The sequence below is a fragment of the Aphelocoma coerulescens genome, chromosome 24 (assembly GCF_041296385.1).
Source record: "Aphelocoma coerulescens isolate FSJ_1873_10779 chromosome 24, UR_Acoe_1.0, whole genome shotgun sequence".
Classification (NCBI taxonomy): Eukaryota; Metazoa; Chordata; class Aves; order Passeriformes; family Corvidae; genus Aphelocoma; species Aphelocoma coerulescens.
This window is the reverse complement of record NC_091037.1, coordinates 5,698,678-5,717,717: the sequence shown is the minus strand read 5'-3', so window position 1 is coordinate 5,717,717 and position 19,040 is coordinate 5,698,678. Positions and strand designations below refer to the sequence as shown.

At 51.2% G+C, this 19,040-nt stretch overlaps 1 protein-coding gene across 3 annotated transcripts in view; it reads left to right on the top strand.

The window, feature by feature from the left end:
- Positions 1-19,040, top strand: part of KIRREL3 (kirre like nephrin family adhesion molecule 3) — a 348,792-nt gene that overhangs the window by 249,167 nt on the left and 80,585 nt on the right. For all 3 annotated transcript variants that reach the window (XM_068994638.1, XM_068994637.1, XM_068994636.1), the window contains 2 exons: positions 2,929-3,078; positions 4,917-5,066. In XM_068994638.1, the coding sequence (XP_068850739.1) occupies positions 2,929-3,078; positions 4,917-5,066 (300 nt within the window). The remainder of the gene's footprint in view (positions 1-2,928; positions 3,079-4,916; positions 5,067-19,040) is intronic.

Sequence of the window (19,040 nt, the reverse complement as noted above, 5' to 3'; positions counted from 1 at the left end):
AGAGCCACCACTGTGGTCTTTTGGAGGGTCTGTGGTGAAAATCAGAGCTCCTTGGAGATGTGGGGTGCTGGGAGACCTGGGATCTGTGCAACACCCAGGAATGAGGTGCCCAAGGTGCTCCTGGAGATCTGCAAAAATTTCAGCTGGGCTTTTTACCTTCCTGCATGTAAACCAGCTTGGAATTTAGAAAGGACAGCTCTGCTTTTCCCTGTGCTCCTTTAGGTGGCTAAGAGCGAGCTAAAGCTGTAATAAATTAAATTGAAATATAAGCCCTCATGTGGGGGCACACGTTGGTTCAGCGGCAGGAGTTGGAAAATGATGGAGCTTTGGAGCTTTGCCCTGCAGGAAAGGCCCAGCAGCTCATCTGGAAACAAGTTGGGATGCAAGACCTTGTGTCACACTTAACCTTGGTTCCGGATTAATCATCAGTCAATGATTAAATGGAGTCAGTGTAAATTAGGATTGAATTGATTTGGGGTGGATCACATGGACACTGTCCTGCTTTGACAAATTGGTTTTAAAGAGCAATTTTTCCTCCAGCCCAGTCCCCTTCCATGGACTGAACAGACTCTCAGTGGAGGGGCACGGGCTCTGAATTCCTGCCTGGTGCAGGGCCATAATTCCCACCCAGACAGGCTCCTGGTCTTACAAATCCCACAGGTAACACAGTGAGGGGCATCTGGTGGTTCTGCCTTTTCCCCAACACCTCTCTTTGCCAGATCTTCTCCTGAATCCAAAGTCAGAGCAAGACCAAGTGGTGGCAGAGCATTTGCGATGCTCTACAACCAACTCACACGAAGGACTGTACTCACAGGAGCCCAGACACCAGCAGATCTGCCTGAAATGGCCCCACATTTAGGATCTTCCAGCATTAGACTGTGGCTCTGAAAGGGGATTTTCAGGTTGTCCCATGCACTCATTATGGAAAGAAAAAAACCCATCAGGATTTAATACTTTGAATGCCTGGATGTGTCCAAGGCCAGGTTGGATGGGGCTTGGAGCAACCCAGGATAGTGGGAGGTGTCCCTGCCCATGGCAGGTGGTGGGATGAGATGGGCTTTAAGATCCCTCCCAACCCAAACCATTCTGAGATTCTCTGATTCTGTGAATGATTTCCAATCATGGCAAAGCCAAGGGTGAGTGAAAATAAAACATAGTGCTGAGTAAACTCTGCTGTGGAAGAGGCCACAGTGACTGGAGTACACCCCTGTCCTGGGGTGACCTTATGATGTGTATCCCATATCGCTGCCTATGCCCAGAAATTAATTTTTGTGCCTTTCTATGCCTCTAAACTGAGCCTGAGAGAGGGAAGGAAAAAAACTGAGCAAAACTTTCTCAAAGCAGTTTGCAGCTTGTTCAAGGTCACATAAAGATAGGGGGTTTTTTTCCCCAGCTGGGGCAGGGGAGCGAGGAAGCACCCGGGCTTGCAGCTTTCCAGTCAGCTTTTGGCCAGTTTTTCCAGTTTCTTGTTCTCCGGAGAGAGAGACTGAGAGTTGAACTTTTCCTTCTCTGGAATTTTGGATTTTCTCCCTTTTCTACTGGACTGCTTGATTGCTGTAACATCAGAGCACATCGGGAGGACTTTCCACCGGGCACAGAGGGCCTGGCCCTGGGCCAAGCCCCAGCTCCGAGGAGACCAAAGGGAGGACTCGAACACTGTCCCAGGTTTTTTCCTCTACAGAGAAAGATTTTACCATTTAACATTATTTTCCTTTCCCGTGTGTTTGTTAAATAAATAGTTTTATCTTCTTCACTTTCCTTCGAGGAAAATTTATTTTTTCCCGAACCTGGTGGGGGAGGGTGGTTGTGCCTTCTCTCAGAGGATATATTTCTAAATTTGGCCAAACAGGAACAACCCCCCAGCAAATGAGAAGCGCCATGTCACACCTGAGGTGTGAGACATCCCACCACGGCAGGAGATGACGGGGGCTGGGATTTGTTACTGCAGCATTGCGGGTAGGGAAGGGTGAGGAGAGGGATCTGCGAGTTTCACGATGCAGTTTGGGCGAAAGGCAGTGCTGAAGCAGGTCCTTCCTTTCCCCTGCAGATGTGTGGGAAGCTCCCAGCAAATGCCAGGAGGTTACACGGGGGGAGGGAGGGGAACAGCAGCAGCTGGCTGTTTCCCTGCGTGTTTTATAGCAGGTTGTTATCTGAGCATCCTGATTTCGGGGAGCACACGAGGTGGAGCAAGGCTCACAAGCAGAGGACCAACATCCTCCTTTATTACGTGTAATATAAAATATTGCTGCTGCTGGACATCCTGCTGCTTCTCTGTCTGTGATCATTGTGGCTGAAACGCTACCGCCACAATTTGGAATAAAACAGTTACAGGAAATACTGGTGCCTCTTGGCTGGAGCTTTTTCCTCCCCAGGGAGCAAAAATATTGCAAATGTTTGTCACTGAGTGCTGTGTCCAACGCTGGGTCCTCAGCACAGAAAAGATGTGGAGCTTCTGGAGTGAGTCAAGAGGAGACCATGGAGATGCTCCAGGGCTGGAGCCCCTCTGCTCTGGAGCCAGGCTGGGAGAGCTGGGGGTGTTCACCTGGAGAGGAGAAGGCTCCAGGGAGAGCTCAGAGCCCCTTGCAGGGCCTAAAGGGGCTCCAGGAGAGCTGGAGAGGGACTGGGGACAAGGCATGGAGGGACAGGACCCAGGGAATGGCTTCCCAGTGCCAGAGGGCAGGGCTGGATGGGATATTGGGCAGGAATTCTTCTCTGTGAACGGGATGAGCTTTATGTCCTTTCCAACCCAAACCATTCCATCATTCTACGGAGCAATCACATAATTAAGCAATCACATAACTAAAAGCTTCAGAGCTCATCTGTGCTGTGCCAGGAGCATCCTGGACTGCTGCATCCCGAGGAACTGCATCGTGCTGAAAACCACTGGAGAACTGACAGCGTCCTGTTCCTCTCTTGTTCCCTGTGCAGGCCAGGCGTCCTCGTTCACGCAGCAGCCCCAGGACCAGGTGGTGATCGCGGGGCAGCCGGTGACGCTGCTCTGTGCCATCCCCGAGTACAATGGCATCGTGCTCTGGATCAAGGACGGGCTGGCCCTCGGAGTTGGACGGGATCTCTCGAGTAAGTCGGGACACCACCCTCCATCAATGAGGAGAGCAGGAGCTCTCCTTGACACAACATTTATTTGGGGAATAATGTTTTCATTTCAACTCCACCTTCCAGCCCGCCCAAACATAGGCACTGATGCTTGGAATAAACCAAAATTTGTTTCACTCTGACCTGAAACAAAACTGTTGGCTCCCACAGGTGGCGCCTGACCCTTTGGAAAACCCTGTTTTGATTTCCTTGGAAACAAATATCGCCTTTCCAAAATGTGGGATGAAATGTTTTGTAAATATTGAAAGTGCCTGTTTTGATATTCTCAAAAATAAAAAGAACCATAGAATATCCTGAGTTTGAAGGGACCCACAAGCCTCTGTTTACTTTGGACAAGTGTTTATGGCTTCCTCAAGCTTTAGTTTTGGCAAATTACAGTTTGGTGACCAAATTCCTCAGAACCCACATTCCTTAACCCCACACCCACATCATTGATTGAGGGTTAATTGCAGCTGGTGAAGACAGGTGCAACACTGGGGAAGTTTAGAGTTTTTTCTGTATATTTCACTGGAAAACACTAATTTGGAACTGAAATATTTCAAGTGATTAAGGAGAGCTGGAAATAGCCTGAGAGGACATGGAGCCCTTCAGGAGCTGCAGTGTCCCCCCAGGCTCGGCAGAGTTTGTACACGTGTGACACTGCTCAGCTCCTGGTGACATGAGAGAGTCTTCCCCAAGACAAGAAGCAGCATTCAAAAACCAGGGGAGGCTCCGTGCTTCCTGGTCTCCAGGGTCCCTGCTCTTCCCTAAAGTGCAGTGCCTGCTTCTTCTTTCCCTCCGTTTTTTATTAATACATATAATTGCTCATTTGTAGCCATGCCCGAGTGAGCAGCCCCGTCTTCGCCTGTTTTTCAAAGCTCTGAGCCACAACTTTTGCATCTATTAGAGAGCTGAGCTTTCCATGCAAGACCTTGCAACACGACTGGGTAACAAGAGCTGCAGTGAAGGAGGGAGCTGATGTGAATGACTTCCACAATTAACGGAGCCGGGGCTGCTGGAAGCCGCAGGAGCTGCCAGCTCGCGTGATACCAGCTCAGCCAGTGTCTAATTAGCACAATGCAAACAAACCCATCATTTGTATTTCTCGCAGTTCAGGAGAGCAAATCCTGCTGTTGGTGGCTCGAGAAATAACAAAAGCACAGGGATGTGCCAGTGCTGTGTTACACAGGGCAGTGGGCACCAGTGGGATGGGGGGATGGCACCTTTCTTCCCGTGTGTCCATCCTGTGTGTCCAGCCAGGCTGACCCCTGCCCAAGCTTTACACAGACCTGACCATGGTTGTATTCCCAGGTGTCACCACAGCTGATTTCAGGAACTGAGGATATTCCATGACAGGTTGCAGAGGAGCAGGAGGTGCTGGAAGGGCTCATCCCTTTTTCTTGCCCAGAGAGGCTGTGAATGCCCCAATGCTGGAAGGGTTCCAAGCCAGGCTGGAGAAGGCCTTGAGCAACCTGATCTAGTGGGAGATGTCCTTGCCCACGGCAAGGCGGGGCTTGGGTCCAGATGATCTTTAAGGTCAAAACCAAACCTTCCAACACTTAACATTCTATGATCCCATGATTCCTTGGGACTTCAGTTAATGCTCCTTCATCAGCACTTCTTGTTTTGAACCTGTAGAGCAAAACATGCAGTATCTTTCCTGAATTTGGCAGGTTCTTTCTCTCTCTCTCCGGGCTGGCTGCCAAGGAGGGGAGGAAGCTCCCTGGATCCTGGAAATTGCTGTGGGGTGCTGGGGCTCTGCTCTCCTCACCCCTGGGCTCGTGACTCCAGCTGCCTCCTGACCCATGCTTTGCCTTTGGCAGGTTATCCTCGCTATCTGGTCGTAGGAGACCATCTGTCAGGACAGCACCACTTGAAAATCCTGCGAGCTGACCTGCAGGATGATGCCGTGTACGAGTGCCAGGCCATCCAAGCCGCCATTCGATCCAGACCTGCCCGGCTGACTGTCCTCGGTGAGTCCCGGCTCCTCACGCACCACAGGGTATTTCTGGGGGGTTTCACTGCCTTCGTGGTCACACTGAATGGCTTTTGACAAAATGTTTTGCTGCTGGATCGAGAGGACTGGGAATGAATCTGTGTGAGAGCAGTGGATCTCACTCAGTCGTGAGAACAGGAGCAAAGGAAGCTGCTCGGGGAATCTGCAGTTCTGGGGTGGAGTACGGCAGTTCTAGGAGGAGGAACACAGGCACCGAGGGTTTGGCACTTCAGCTCTATGGATTTATGCCTCAGTTCAAGAGAGTCTCCATAAATTTAAGGATATAATGAGTGTCAGTGTCATCACTTACGTGTAACCCTGCCTACAGGACCGGGACGACTCCACCCCTTGAGGAAAGGCTGGTTTCACACTATTGCAGTATTTTTAAACTACCTACATACTAATATTTTATCACCCTGAGTTTCCCAGTAATTAATCTTTCCCACGAGCAGCACAGGAGGATATTGCCTGGGATTGCAAACTGGGAGTGGCTCCCAAAATCATGTGGAGGAGCTTTTTGTGTGGGAGATGGCTGGGGAGCACTGGCAGGGAGGGAGGGCTCTCCCCTCAGGGGTGCTGGGAAAAGGCAGGCACGTCAGCAAGGCTTCCCGGCATGGATGTGGCTTCAGAAAACTTAATGAAAATGGTATTTTTCTTGAAAAGCTTGGACAAAACCCAGTCTGTATTGATGAAATCATTTGCATATTTAAGCTTGTTTAAATTGAAGATTGGATTTCTTTTTTCCTTGTTTTTATTCCTGGTTAGTTTCTAAGGAGAAAAAAAAAACCTTTTAAAAAGATCCAATTCAAGTATTTCAGTACTTTTAGTCAGATCAACATTGATTAGTTTTAAGCAGCCAAAAGAAGTGAATTAAGGTACCAGCTGTGGTTGAAGGTGCACCTCACCGGAGTCTGCACTGTGAAAATGAGTTCAAATTCCTGGTTTGCAATTTCCCCTGCGTTTGTTTTCCTCCCTCCACAACCCTACAACGTTCACTACCCCCAGACTTTCCCAGCTGCCACCCCTTCCTTCCCTGACCCCGACCATAATGATGATTTTCCTTTGATTCCTCCTTCTGCTCAATCAACCCTTGGCAGCAGCTCAGAGCTCTGACATGTGCCCATACGTGAAATAATCCTGGAAATGAATAGGAAAGAGGAACTTTGTCTTGCTCACCGACCACCCCTCCTTCGCCTGGGCTCCCTCCTTCTGTTGTGAAAGCAGAATAAGTTGCTGGAGCCAGACAAAAGAAATAATGCTATTTAATTAGAGCTAAAGATTTCAAAACTAATTTAGTCCCAGGGCGTACGTCAGAGCTGCTGCGAAGCGTTGATTGAGCAGAGAGATGTTTTTATGGATCAAAAGGAAATCGTTATTATCTTAGGGGTTATGGAATGTGTTGAATAGATGGTAGTTAATGTTTATGTGGATATACATGGCAGTTGCTAATTGGTACATTTACCTAAGATGTTCAGCAACTTCTATTTGCAGAGTGTTTTCCTTTTAAGAAAATTAAAGTTACAGTGTGTTCAATTTAGGCCAAATCAATGAGAAAACGTGGGTTTGGAGCCCACTGGCAGCTCATCTTTCACTTTAGGGTTATTGATGCAGATGTTCTGAGGGGGAAATGTGGTCACAGCCCCAAGGCTGTCGGAGCTCCAGGAGCATTTGGGCAACGCTCTCAGGCATGGGTTGGGATTGTTGGAGTGTCCATGGACTCAGTGATCCTTGTGGGTCCCTTCCAGCTCAGGAAATTGTGTGATTCTATGACATTTCAGGCTGGTTGGGAAGGTAAGAGTGATGATCCCACCTTTGGAGGTGGTTGGTGATCAGCAGCTCCCACTGTTCCTTTGGGATGGAGTGTCCTGTGAGGCAGAGCTGAGAGGTTCTGGTGGCTGGGGGGCTCTGGTGGCTGGGAGCCCCACATCTGCTGCTGGTTTCCCAGTGAATCAGGGGCTCTTCAGCCAGCTGGGTGTTAGAGGCAGTTCTGGGGAACTCTATCCTGCTCTATCACCCCCAGCCTCGTCTCTGGAAAAATAACCCTGCCTGGCTTTTTATATGGGTTGGTGGTGCCTTGTCTGTCCTTGCCAGCTTTTCCACTTCCTTGGTATCAAGAAATCCCCTAATGCCTCTCAATTCAGGCTCCAACTGCTGTCATTCATGTCTGACAACAGCTTCATGGGGCTGATGCCTCCTACTTCCCTGCTCAGATGCAGAGCTACACCATATTTTAATTAAATATTTAAGGTTTTGTCACATTGTTTTCAAATCTACATGGTTAAATGTAGTGGAACAGATCATTCCATAGCCTTGGAAGTCCAAACACTCAAGCAGACGAGCCTATTAATGTCATCAGCATCAGGGAAAATCTTTTCTTCATGAAGTTCCAGGGACAAATATTGCTGGGAAATGTGGTTAATGCATCCCAAAGCTGGAGGGTTCCCCTTCTCCAGGTCTCCCTCATCTTCCCTCCTATCATTGCCCAAACTGTCTGGGGAAGGAGTCACTGCCCAATCTCAGGATATGTGCCCCAAGCAGGGAAGGTTGATAAATCTGATGGGATGGGATTTGGGACATATGGAGGCATCCAGATTTTCTGCAAGCAAAGGATGTCAAGGCAGTTTGGCAGGGGAGCCCAAGCCAGGCAGGATCTGGGAAGCCACTGGAGGGCTATTTGCTACCTGGTACATCTCTAATGGCAGGGCTGCTTAATTTATGATCTATTTAACTAAGCCAGGGTATTAATTAAATAAAGTAAGAGCCTGATTAGGACTTGGAGAAATTTAAAAATAAAATCAGGCAGCAATCGAGCGAAATTGCAAAGCAAACACTTTGGCTGTAACCACTGGAGAGTTCCCTCCGGTCTTCCATCAAAGCTCGGAGCAGGGAGGGCAAATACAAGAGATTATATTGCCAACAGATGTGTGTTGTTAAAATATGCATCTGCCAGCCATGTAGCTTCAGGAGCCAGAGGGCTCGCTCGTGGATCCTTCTGCACTCGCGGGACCGTGAAGGAATTTGAGGCCCCGGCAGCCGAGCTGGGATTTGCAGACACGTTAATTAGTGTTGAGTTCCCACATCTCGGAGGCAGCCGAGCGAGGAGAAACTTTGAAGAGAGCTTTGGCTTCCCCGGGAGGGAGTGGGGAGGGAGATGGGAACCCCGGTTCGTGGTGCCGACGTGGCCACGGCGCAGTGACACCATGGCCTGCAGTGGCACCATGGCCTGCAGTGACACCATGGCCTGGGATGACACCATGGCCTGCAGTGACACCATGGCCTGCAGTGACACCCCAGCCTGGGGTGACACCATGGCCTGCAGTGACACCATAGCTTGGGGTGACACCATGGCCTGCAGTGACACCATGGCCTGCAGTGACACCATGGCCTGCAGTGACACCCCAGCCTGGGGTGACACCATGGCCTGCAGTGACACCATGGCCTGCAGTGACACCTCAGCCTGCAGTGACACCATGGCCTGGGATGACACCATGGCCTGCAGTGACACCATGGCCTGCAGTGACACCCCAGCCTGGGGTGACACCATGGCCTGCAGTGACACCATGGCCTGCAGTGACACCATGGCCTGCAGTGACACCTCAGCCTGCAGTGACACCATGGCCTGCAGTGACACCATGGCCTGCAGTGACACCCCAGCCTGGGGTGACACCTTGGCCTGCAGTGACACCCCAGCCTGGGGTGACACCATGGCCTGCAGTGACACCATGGCCTGCAGTGACACCCCAGCCTGGGGTGACACCATGGCCTGCAGTGACACCATGGCCTGCAGTGACACCATGGCCTGCAGTGACACCTCAGCCTGCAGTGACACCATGGCCTGCAGTGACACTCCGGCCTGGGGTGACACCATGGCCTGCAGTGACACCATAGCTTGGGGTGACACCTTGGCCTGCAGTGACACCTCAGCCTGCAGTGACACCATGGCCTGCAGTGACACTCCGGCCTGCGGTGACACCCCGGCCCGGGGTGACCAGGACCCCCCGTGCCCGGAGGAAGGAGGAACCAGGACAGGGAAGCAGATGGATGACGAGGTGTTGGGAAGCTGGATGGCTCCTCTCCTTCATGGCACCTTGGCAGGAGCGTCCCAAGCCTGTCCTGGTCTGTCGTCCCCAGTGGGAGATGTGGCACCTCCAGCCCAGCTGTCCCGGGAAGCTCCCCGGTGCCACTTGCCTGGCACAGGGAAAAGGTTGGCCCCAGAGGTGCCAGTGGGAACTTGGCCACAGCCAGGAAAGGGGAATATGAGGGTGTGAAGAGGGAGGCAGGGGAGATACTTCCAGAGGCTTAAGGTGAATAATTGATAGGCAATTAACTTGTACCTTCACCTTTTATAGTCTAATTCCCTCTCTCCTCCCCACCACAGCCTCTTCTAATATTAACTCTGTCTTCACATGTGTCCCATTAGGAATAAAGCTTTCTTAAATCAACATGAATTATTTAACTCGACAGATTAAGTTAATTTGAAGTGAGAGCTCCTGTCTCTCTTACAATGGCACAAGGCAGGGACAGGAAGAGGGTCACAGGGGTGTCAAGTGCATCCACATTCAATCACAGCCATTTTCCTCTTTTTATTTCATTTTTTATTTTATTCCAATCCCCTTTCTTGCCAAATCTTTCCAGTCCTCCCCTGCAGAGCAGAGTAAGCATTTCCATTACCAAAACAATGGTTGGCAGCTTGAGACATCTGCATTTCCCAGCTTTCCAGCTCTTTGGTGGAGTTTGATCAGGAAATAAAGAGGTTATGTCCTGGCTAAGGCCCTTTCTCAACATTTGTTTGTAATGCTGAGCTGCAAGGAGAAAACGTGATGAGGTGATGTTTCAAATCCAGAAACAGTTCAGCTTGGAACCCTTTTTCCACACTTTTTAAGGGAATTCAATTCTCTGAGTGCAAAATTCAGAGCATGTAGAGCTGGGATGTCAATTCAGAACAACAACAAAAAAAAAAAGAAGTGATGAAAATGTGATCATTTTCTTCCAGACAGTCTCTTCTCCTTGAACAACTTTGGGTCTTCACAAAGCTGCATTTTCTGCTGGGAATATTTTCAGTGGCAAAACAGCAACTGGCTCTACTGGGAATGAAACAGAAACATCAAACAATCGAGCACAAATCCCAAATAACCTAAATATTTGATGTCATGTCTGAGCAGCTTAAGTTTACAGCTCTCTGAGCCTGCTCCTTCTGATAGCAGAGGGTGGCCGGGTTTCCTCACTCACATTCCTGTGTGGCTCTGGGGTGGGCAGGCTTCTCCATGGGCTTGACCATTCCTGCCAGGCAGACCTGGGGGCTCAGAGGTGAAAGGCAGCCTCTGCCTCGAGCAGTGTAGAGCTGGAAAACAGACCACGAGAGGGACTGTGTGCTAAAAACCTGTGTCTTGAGATGGCTGCTCCCAAGGCGGGTTTCACCAGGGTGTTGGGAAGTGCTGCTTCTCCCATTCTGGAGGGGTTTGCACTTGTTTGTGAAGAGGAGGAGGAAGAGGGGAAGGAGAAGAGAAGGCAGCATCTGCATCAGCTCTGTTCTCCTTACTTTGAAGCAGAGAAGCAAAATGACATCCTTACATCCCCCGTAAGCACATTTGGGCTGGTGGTGGGTGCCAGGATGAAACTCTCCGTGGGACTCACCCACCCACCTTGGGCTCTGCCAGGGTCACAGCAATGGAATAACGACTTTGCAATCGTACAGATATGGGGAGAAGAAAGCTGAGGAAGGGGTTTGTTTCACCTTACAGACATTAAAAATGATACATATCATAGAACCATGGAATGCTTTGGCTTGGAAGGGATATTAAAGATCCTTTAGCTCTGTTTCTCCAGGAACAACCTTCCCCTATCCCAGGATGCTCCAAGCCACATCGAACCTGGCCTTGGACACTTCCAGGAATCTGGGGGCAACTACAGCTGCTCTGGGCACCCTCTGCCAGGCCCTCCCCACCCTCACAGGAAAGGATTTCTTCCCAATATCCCATCCATCCCTGCCCTCTGGCAGTGGGAAGCCATCCCCCTTATCCTGTCAACTCCATCCCTTCTCCAAAATCCCTCTCCAGCTCTCCTGGAGCCCCTTTAGGCCCTGCAAGGGGCTCTGAGCTCTCCCTGGAGCCTTCTCTTCTCCAGGTGAACACCCCCAGCTCTCCCAGCCTGGCTCCAGAGCAGAGGGGCTCCAGCCCTGGAGCATCTCCATGGCCTCCTCTGGGCCCACCCTGACAGGTCCATGTCCCTCCCCACAGGCCAGGGCTGTATCTGAGCAGGGGCTGGTGTTCAATCACATCGGGGGAAGTTCAGCAGGGCCAGGCCAGCACTAAGCAGGTGCTGCCTCTGCTCCCTCAAACCCCAGTCCAGAGTTATGGGCTCACACAGTTCTTACAGACTTTGTGTTTTCTTAAAGCCCTGGGCCCTGGGGTTGGCTGATGCTGCCTCTCCCATCAAAGCTTCCCTTCCCCAAGCCCTCAGAGCCACAGCAGCATTCCTGCCTGCACACTGAAGTACCACAGAGTAAATAGGAAGAGGCACGGATAGAAATGATTAATGTTGGTGTTCCTGCACCAATCTGTGATTCCTTGTCTCGATGTGGGGAGGGCATCGTGGTTCTGACCCGTGGCTTTATCGAACACGAAGCATTTGGCTTTTCTCTGCAGAGTCTGCTGGGCTGGGCTGACCTGATGGATGCAAAGCACAGAGGGCTGATAAAAACCCTTCCTGATTCTTAGTCATCCCCTCCTCTCTTCCCAGCCCCTCCTTCTGGCTCTGCCACTGCCCTGGCCCCCAGTTACTCCAGGCTGTGATAGCCATGAGGGTGCTGTGAAATGATGTGGGGGTGCTGCATGTCAGGACCCCTCTGTCCTGCTGTGCTCATCACTCGTGCCTGTGTCTGCAGCCGCTCCTGCTCTGGGCATGACCCCACTGCAATTCCCCCGGTCTGCACAAGCCATCTGGGAGCCAGCAGCTCCCTCCACATCACCCCAGCCTTCCCCTCTGCTGCACCCAGTGGCTCCAGCTCCCCAGGATGCCTGTGGATCGCGCACATTATTTTGCTTCATGCGCTTTTGAATCGCTGACACCTCTCGTTCTGCACCAGCCAGAACCTCCCGCACGTGCAAACCTCGCTTTGCTTTCACTCCCACTCACGATTCTCCCTCTTGCCAATCAAGACCCAACTCCCCCATCTGCATCCTGCCCGCGCTCCTCTGCATCTGCATCTGTGCTCGCAGCAGCCCCTTTTGTGCCTCTCCCAGCTGCGCACACGGATGCGATGCCGTTCGCAGCGCCGGGAGCTCGCTGGGTTGTTAGTGACCTGACACAAGTATCGACTCCCTCTCCCCTTGTCAGCTGGCAGAGAAGAACGAGGCTCTCGGAGCGTGACATCACCTGAGCGACAGCCCCCGCTCTGCCATCGATCGCCCGGGTGACAAATGAACCGGCGGCTCGGCAGGGCAGGACCAGCCGCGACAGCGGAGGAGCCGCTTTGGGAGAGGCTGCCTGAAGGGATCCCAGCTCTCTGCCCGTGCCCAGCCTGCAGGAATGTGGTTTCCTGGTTCCAAGAGCTTGGCCAGCCCTTTTCGCTTGTCTTCCATTTCCCTGCTCTGTGAAGTGTTGCCCAGCCTTGCCCCCACTGTGCCTGAGCGTCTCTGCCATCCATTGGATGGTTCAGGCCTCCCAGCACAGCTCCCAGCATCTCCCAGCTCCCAGGTCAGGCAGCATCTCCCAGCATGTGGTGGAGGAAGGGTTGGGAACCCCGTGATGGATCTCTCTGTGACACATCCATCACGGTGCGCCCCCGCTGCTGCTTGCTTTGGAGGCCCCTGTCAGGGTGATGGATGCCAGCTTCCCATCCAGCAGGAGGACTGGGATGGGTTTGGAGCTGTGGCATTCATTCCTTTGGGCTCCAACTGGGTTGTAAAACTGGGGAGTTGTGTCTTAATGACTGACCTGTGGGCGTCCTTGGTAATTAGCAGGAGAATAACCTCTCCTGCCTCGGGATATTTCTCACATGCCAGGATGGACAAATGACCCTCTGGAAGGGACTATTACTCTTTTTTTGACATTAAAGGTGCCTGGTGTGCTCAAATTTGCCCCTTCAGGTGACAAAAAGAGGTGGAAAGAATGGGCATGGCATTGGATGGCCCACCCAGGACTCTCCAGCCTCATCCTGCTCTGGGGAATTAGGCTGGTGCTCTCCCCCAGGGGCAGCCACAAAGCCACAATATCGGGTTCCTTTAAACTCAACTCTGACCTCCACACAGAGAGACAAGGGATTCATGGCAAATTATGGATTTAACACATATGATGAATCCCCATTACAGCATGAAATGAGAAAGGAAAATGTAGCTAAATGGAAGATTTCCCCTGGGCAGCAGGAGGCTGCAGCTCATGAGCAGCTGGGGAAAACAGAATGAAAAAAATGGGGAAAAAAATAGAGAACTAGGATAAAACCTTGTTCTATTAACTAAATATTGCAAAACCTTTGCAAGCCACTGCTTGCAGGTTAGTGGGGTTTAAAGGCCAGGGCTCGGACCCGTGACACATCCAGGATTTCCAACTCCATCCCTTTGGTTGTCATGACAAGGGAAAATGAAGTACTGTTGATGATGGTCCCCTGGGGGCTCAGAACAACTGATCCCTGGTCTCTGGGGCCAGGACCTGCCCTTCACTACACTCTGAGTGTAGCCTGACCCTGCATCAGTCACCTCCCTTTGGGAAATGCCAGTGTAGCAGGATAAAAAATTGGCACTGAAAAGTGCACTTTTATCTTAGACCGGGCTCCTGGCTCCCAAACCTGGGGATGGGGCTTGGAGCAACCTGGTCTGGTGGAAGGTCTCCCTGTCCATGGCAGGGGGTGGAATGAGATGATCTCTAAGGTCCTTTCCAACCCAAACCATTCCAGGATTTTGTGACTCTAGGATAATGCAGCTGGAGACAAATTCCCACAGGGAGAAGCTGTCAGTAGCTGCCACTGGGTGACTTTGCTGGAAGACAGGCTTTAGCAACAAAATAGGGGAGGAAAATCGGGGAAGGAGCTCCCAGGGTGCTGCCTGCTTGGCTTGTCCTGTGGGCAGAAAGGAATCCGGTCATCTGTGGCCTCAATGGAAACACACCCGGCCTGGGGTCATCTCTGTGGTGCCAAAGCCTCCATGTGAAATCGTTCAGATCCCTCAGGCTCAAATCCCTCCCTTGAAGAATGGGAAAAAAGAGCAGGGTGAGGCAGGAACAGGGGCCTTGGGGTCACGGATATGGTCCCTGCAACAGAGGAGCATCCAGGAGCTTGGTGCAGTCACTCATTGCTGGCGTTGGGCAGCGGCCAAGCAGCAACGCTGCCGAATTCTGGAGACAAGAGTCTGTAATCCCCACTGAGCCACAAATCATGGAGGAGCTGAACTCTCCTCCCCGTGACCCCGTGGATCCTCTCCTCGTCCTTAATGGCGATGAGTGCCCGACAGCCCGCGGTGGGTTCAGATAATCCCGGGAGCATCCTCACACCCGAGGTGGCTGTTTCGTATTCAGGTTGTTGCTAGGGAATTCTGCAGAGATTTCTCCTAGTGGGTGAGAAGTGACTTTCAAATCAGTGGCAGCATGAAAAAATCGCGACGGAAAAATAAGAGTCTTTCACGAGATCCCATTTAATTGCTAACGAAGACAAAAACCACAGCTCTCCCATTTGGTTCCCCAACAAAACCCAGAGAGCAGCTGCCCCGTATGGATCTGATTCCAACTGGTAAGTTTAAAAGATACAGAAGGTATTTAATGATAATGATAATGATTTACATTTATATAGTGCCTTGTATCCACCGGGATCACAAAGTGTTTTATATATGTATGGATAAAAATATGCTGGATAACAAGCACTCCATCCATCACCAAATCACAGCCCCTTCCCTGGCAAAGCTGCAAGCTGTTCAGGAAAGAGTTGCTGCATTTCCAGAGCCGCTCTCCCTCCTCGCTCCTACGGCACTTGGGGTGCTGTATGGTAATTTTGTAATAAAACCAGGTGATAAAAACACTTTAAAAACAACAATGTCATAAAAAAGGAGAACCCTCAGTGTCATAAAATGGCACGCCGAGGAACAGGAGGGGAAACTTGAGAGGGAGAAGGTTATAATGGCTTTAAAATAAAACAGTAAGTTTGGGCTGGATATTGATAAGGACTTGTTCCCTGTGAGGGTGCTGAGGCCCTGGCACAGGGTCCCCAGAGAAGCTGTGGCTGCCCCTGGATCCCTGGAAGAGTCCAAGACCAGGCTGGATGGGGCTTGGAGCAGCCTGGGACCGTGGGAGGTGTCCCTGCCCATGGCATGGGAGTGGAACAAGATGGGCTTTAAGATCCTTTCCAACCCAAACCATTCCATGATTCCACAATAAATAGGGACAGTCGCCAAAAGGAAGATCAGCTCTGGAGGATAAATGTCCTCCAGCTGCTCTGGGCTAGAAGGTGAAGAGCTTGGCCAGTAGCAACAGCTCCAAAGTGTGAGTACCATCAGAGCTGGGTAGTCAGGGACCTCCCAAAATTACTTTGGAGGTAGCAACACAAGGAAAACTCCTGACACCTGATGCTCAAATGATGCTGCTTCTCCCATGCTCTGCTTTGTCCTGCTGTGGAGCAGATCTGTTCCCATGGGTTGGGTGCAACCCAGCCAGCTCTGCCCATGGCACTGTGCTTTGGTGCCTGTCCTAGGAAGCATGAAGCCTTCCCAGCCCAAAATCCTCCATCTGAAAGGAGCCACTCAGTCTTGCCCCTTTGGTGGCAACCTCTGGCTCAGCTGGGCCTGGGAGGCAGGCGAGGAGAGGGAAGGACGGAAGGCAGAGAGAAATCAAGGCTCTCAGAGACATTCATTCAAAATTCATAGGCGCAAAATTGCAGTCTGCATGGATTTGTTTCCTTTGGAAAATTACAGGAAGCTACAGGCACCAACAACTGTTATTCAAATAGCCACTTTGGATGATTAGGATGGCAGGAGGCTGTACTTACACATGCAGACCCAATATAATCAGGCACGAGGCAGGGTGGGAAGGCAAGGCTGGGGAAGGGGAGCTGGAGGAGCTCAGAAGCAAAAACAGCAGCAGGGTGGCTCTGTGGGAAGAGCCACGGGGCCAAATCCAGCCCCACTGCTGGATGCAGCAGGAGCAGCCACTTCACTTCCAGGTTTGGGGTGATAAGGAGGGCACAGAGATGGCAGGTGATTCCTGGGGGAAGTTGCTCAGCCCTCATGAGTCAGCAGCTGAGGACAGGCAGTGCACAGGGACAAGCACCCTTCCTGCAGCGAGGGCTTTGCTCTGCCCTGCACATCCATCACAGCCCAGGGATCACCACAGAGTCACAGAACCCCACAATGGTTTGGGTTGGAGATGCACCTTAAAGGCCACCTCCTTCCAACCTTCTCCCATGGGCAGGGATACCTCCCACTATCCCAGGTTGCTCAGGTTCACTCTCCTCATCTCCTGCTCTTCCAGCACAAAAATGCATCATCCATCCCCTGCCTGTTACAAATCAAGAAAAGAAGTTTTGCCCACCCTGAATTTATTTTAAGAAAAAAAAAGAACTTTAAAGCCACACAGACGTGAAACCCTGAGCAAATACTGCTTTGAGGATTGGCCTGTGGGTCAGCAATGAAACGCAAGCAAAACATCTGAGCCACGAAGGGTGAAAATTGTATAATAAAAGTAAACTCTGCAGTACAAGCAGAGGAAAAACTCCTGGCTTTGTACCGGGGAGCTGCTTCTTTCCCTTTTAAAATGCTTCTCTGCAGTACCTGAGGTGTCGTGCAGTGCGGAGCAGCCAAGAGCTTCTCATCCTCTGCCAGCAGCGGCTCCCGCTCGGCGCAGCCCTCCCCGCGGATGGACAGGTTCCAGCCGCCTGCCGCGGCTTCGCGGGAGCCTCGAGGTGTGGGGGAATGTTTGCACACAGGGCCTCGAGGCCCATCTGCGGCGGCGGCAGCAGCGGAACACGTGGCTTGGCAGGGTTTGGCTGGAAGCGCCGGCGGGAGCAGCGGGCACAGCATCCAGAGCCTGGATCCCAACCCGCCGGGGTCCTCGGCCTGCAGGAGCCCTGTCCCCACCTCCTCTCCCTGGCTCCAAGGGGGAATGGCTTCAAACTGAGAGAGATCGGGGTTGGATATTGGGAAGAAATTCTTCCTTGTGAGGATTGCCCAGAGAAGCTGTGCCTGCCTCATCCCTGCAAGTGTCCAAGGCCAGGTTGGATGGGGCTTGGAGCAACTTGGTCTGGTGGAAGGTGTCCCTGGCCATGCCCAGGATGGGTTTTAAGGTTCCTCCCAACCCACACCGGTCTGGAATTCTGAGATTCTGTGGTCTCTGTGATGTCAGTAATGAGAGAGAACCAGATGGACGATCAAAGCTGTGCTTATGGTGAAGGTGGATAGGAGGGACAGTGGCAGCGGGATTTTCTGGAGCTTGAGGCTTGGAGCAACCTGGTCTGGTGGAAGGTGTCCCTGCCCGTGGCAGGGGGTTGGAACAGGGTGATCTTTAAGGTGCCTTCCAACCCAAACCATTCTGGAGTTCTCTGATTCTATGGGTTCATGTTCCATCAAGCTCTTTTCCTGGCAAGTCAGCGCTGTTCTAAAGCCCCTGGGGGATGGACAAAGGTGGATGTGGATGTCTTAGAAACGAGGGAGACCTAAAAGGACAGAGCAGGAAGGTCTGGAAGGAGTTGACTTTCAAGCACAGCTCAGAAGGCAGCTTGGACATCCTGCATGCACGAGGAGACCTTCACAGAACCTCTGGACGCTCCTTGAACACAGATTTCCCCCTCCCTGGGGCTTTTTGGGGTGACCTTGAGCGTGTGTTGGCTGGACAAGCTCCTTTGCACATCCAGCCTCTTTCTTGTCTTTACAAGTGCTTCTCTTTTATCTGGTAGTATTTTCCAAAACTTCACAAGCTTTTAGAGGCAAGACTTCTGCTAAGAGGCTGTTGATAAATCTGGAGTAGGCAGCGGGAAGGCTTTAGTGACGTATTCTCCTCCTTTTGACTGGAAAAAGCAGCTTAATTGCTTCAGAGAATACAGGTTCTTCCTCTTTATCCACACTGAAATCTTATCTAAACTGGTTCAGGTAGCAGAGCTGAGAGAAGGAAACAATTAAGCAAGAGACAGGTGAAATGCTGACATTATTATTACTTAAATGGCCCAAACCTTTTACCTCGTGTATTTTTTATTATTATTTTACCCTTTTTTTTTACTGCTGGTGACACATAACAAGGGAGAAATCGGTTTTTCCAGGTTATCTCACCCATCCACACACATGCCACTTCACCCCCCTCCTCCCCACCCAAATATAAATCTCGTTTAACTGGTTCTGTTGGCAAGACAGAGAAATAATTAAGGCGAAGGTGGCTGCAGTGTTGATGTTATTACTGTAATGCAGCAGCCTGTTTAGTTTCTTTGCCAATGAAATGCAACCAGGGGAAAATCAGTTTTAAAGATTACCTCCCAGAGATGCAAATAAAGGAGCGGAAACCATGTAGTCAGGAAGAAATGGTCTCAAACTAGGAAACATTTCAAAGTCGGTGACAGTCTCTTAGGGGCTTTTAAGACCACAATTTACCTTTTGACTGCATTCTATTTTCTCTGAAATCCTTTATTTCCCTCTTATTTATTGACTGGAGAGACAGCACAGAAACGAGAAAGTGATTCTCCAGCCGCTGGTCTTAAAAATCCATAGAAGGAAATTGTTCTCAGGAGTGCGGATTTTTGTTGTTGTCGGGCACTTCTTTTTCCCTCCCTCCTTGTTTTTAGCCCTCTCTGTGAACCAGGGCTTAATTGAATCACTTTGCCATGGAGGGGCCTCGAACTGGAAGGGATCAAGGTCAGCGGCTCTGTCTGGGAGCGAGAAGCCCTGATTAGAGGCGGGAGCCATGGTGATAATGCAGAGGGATGCAGCACATCCCGCTCATGGCCAGCTCGGGAGGGAGCTGGAGCTGGTGGTCTCTCCATCCACACACA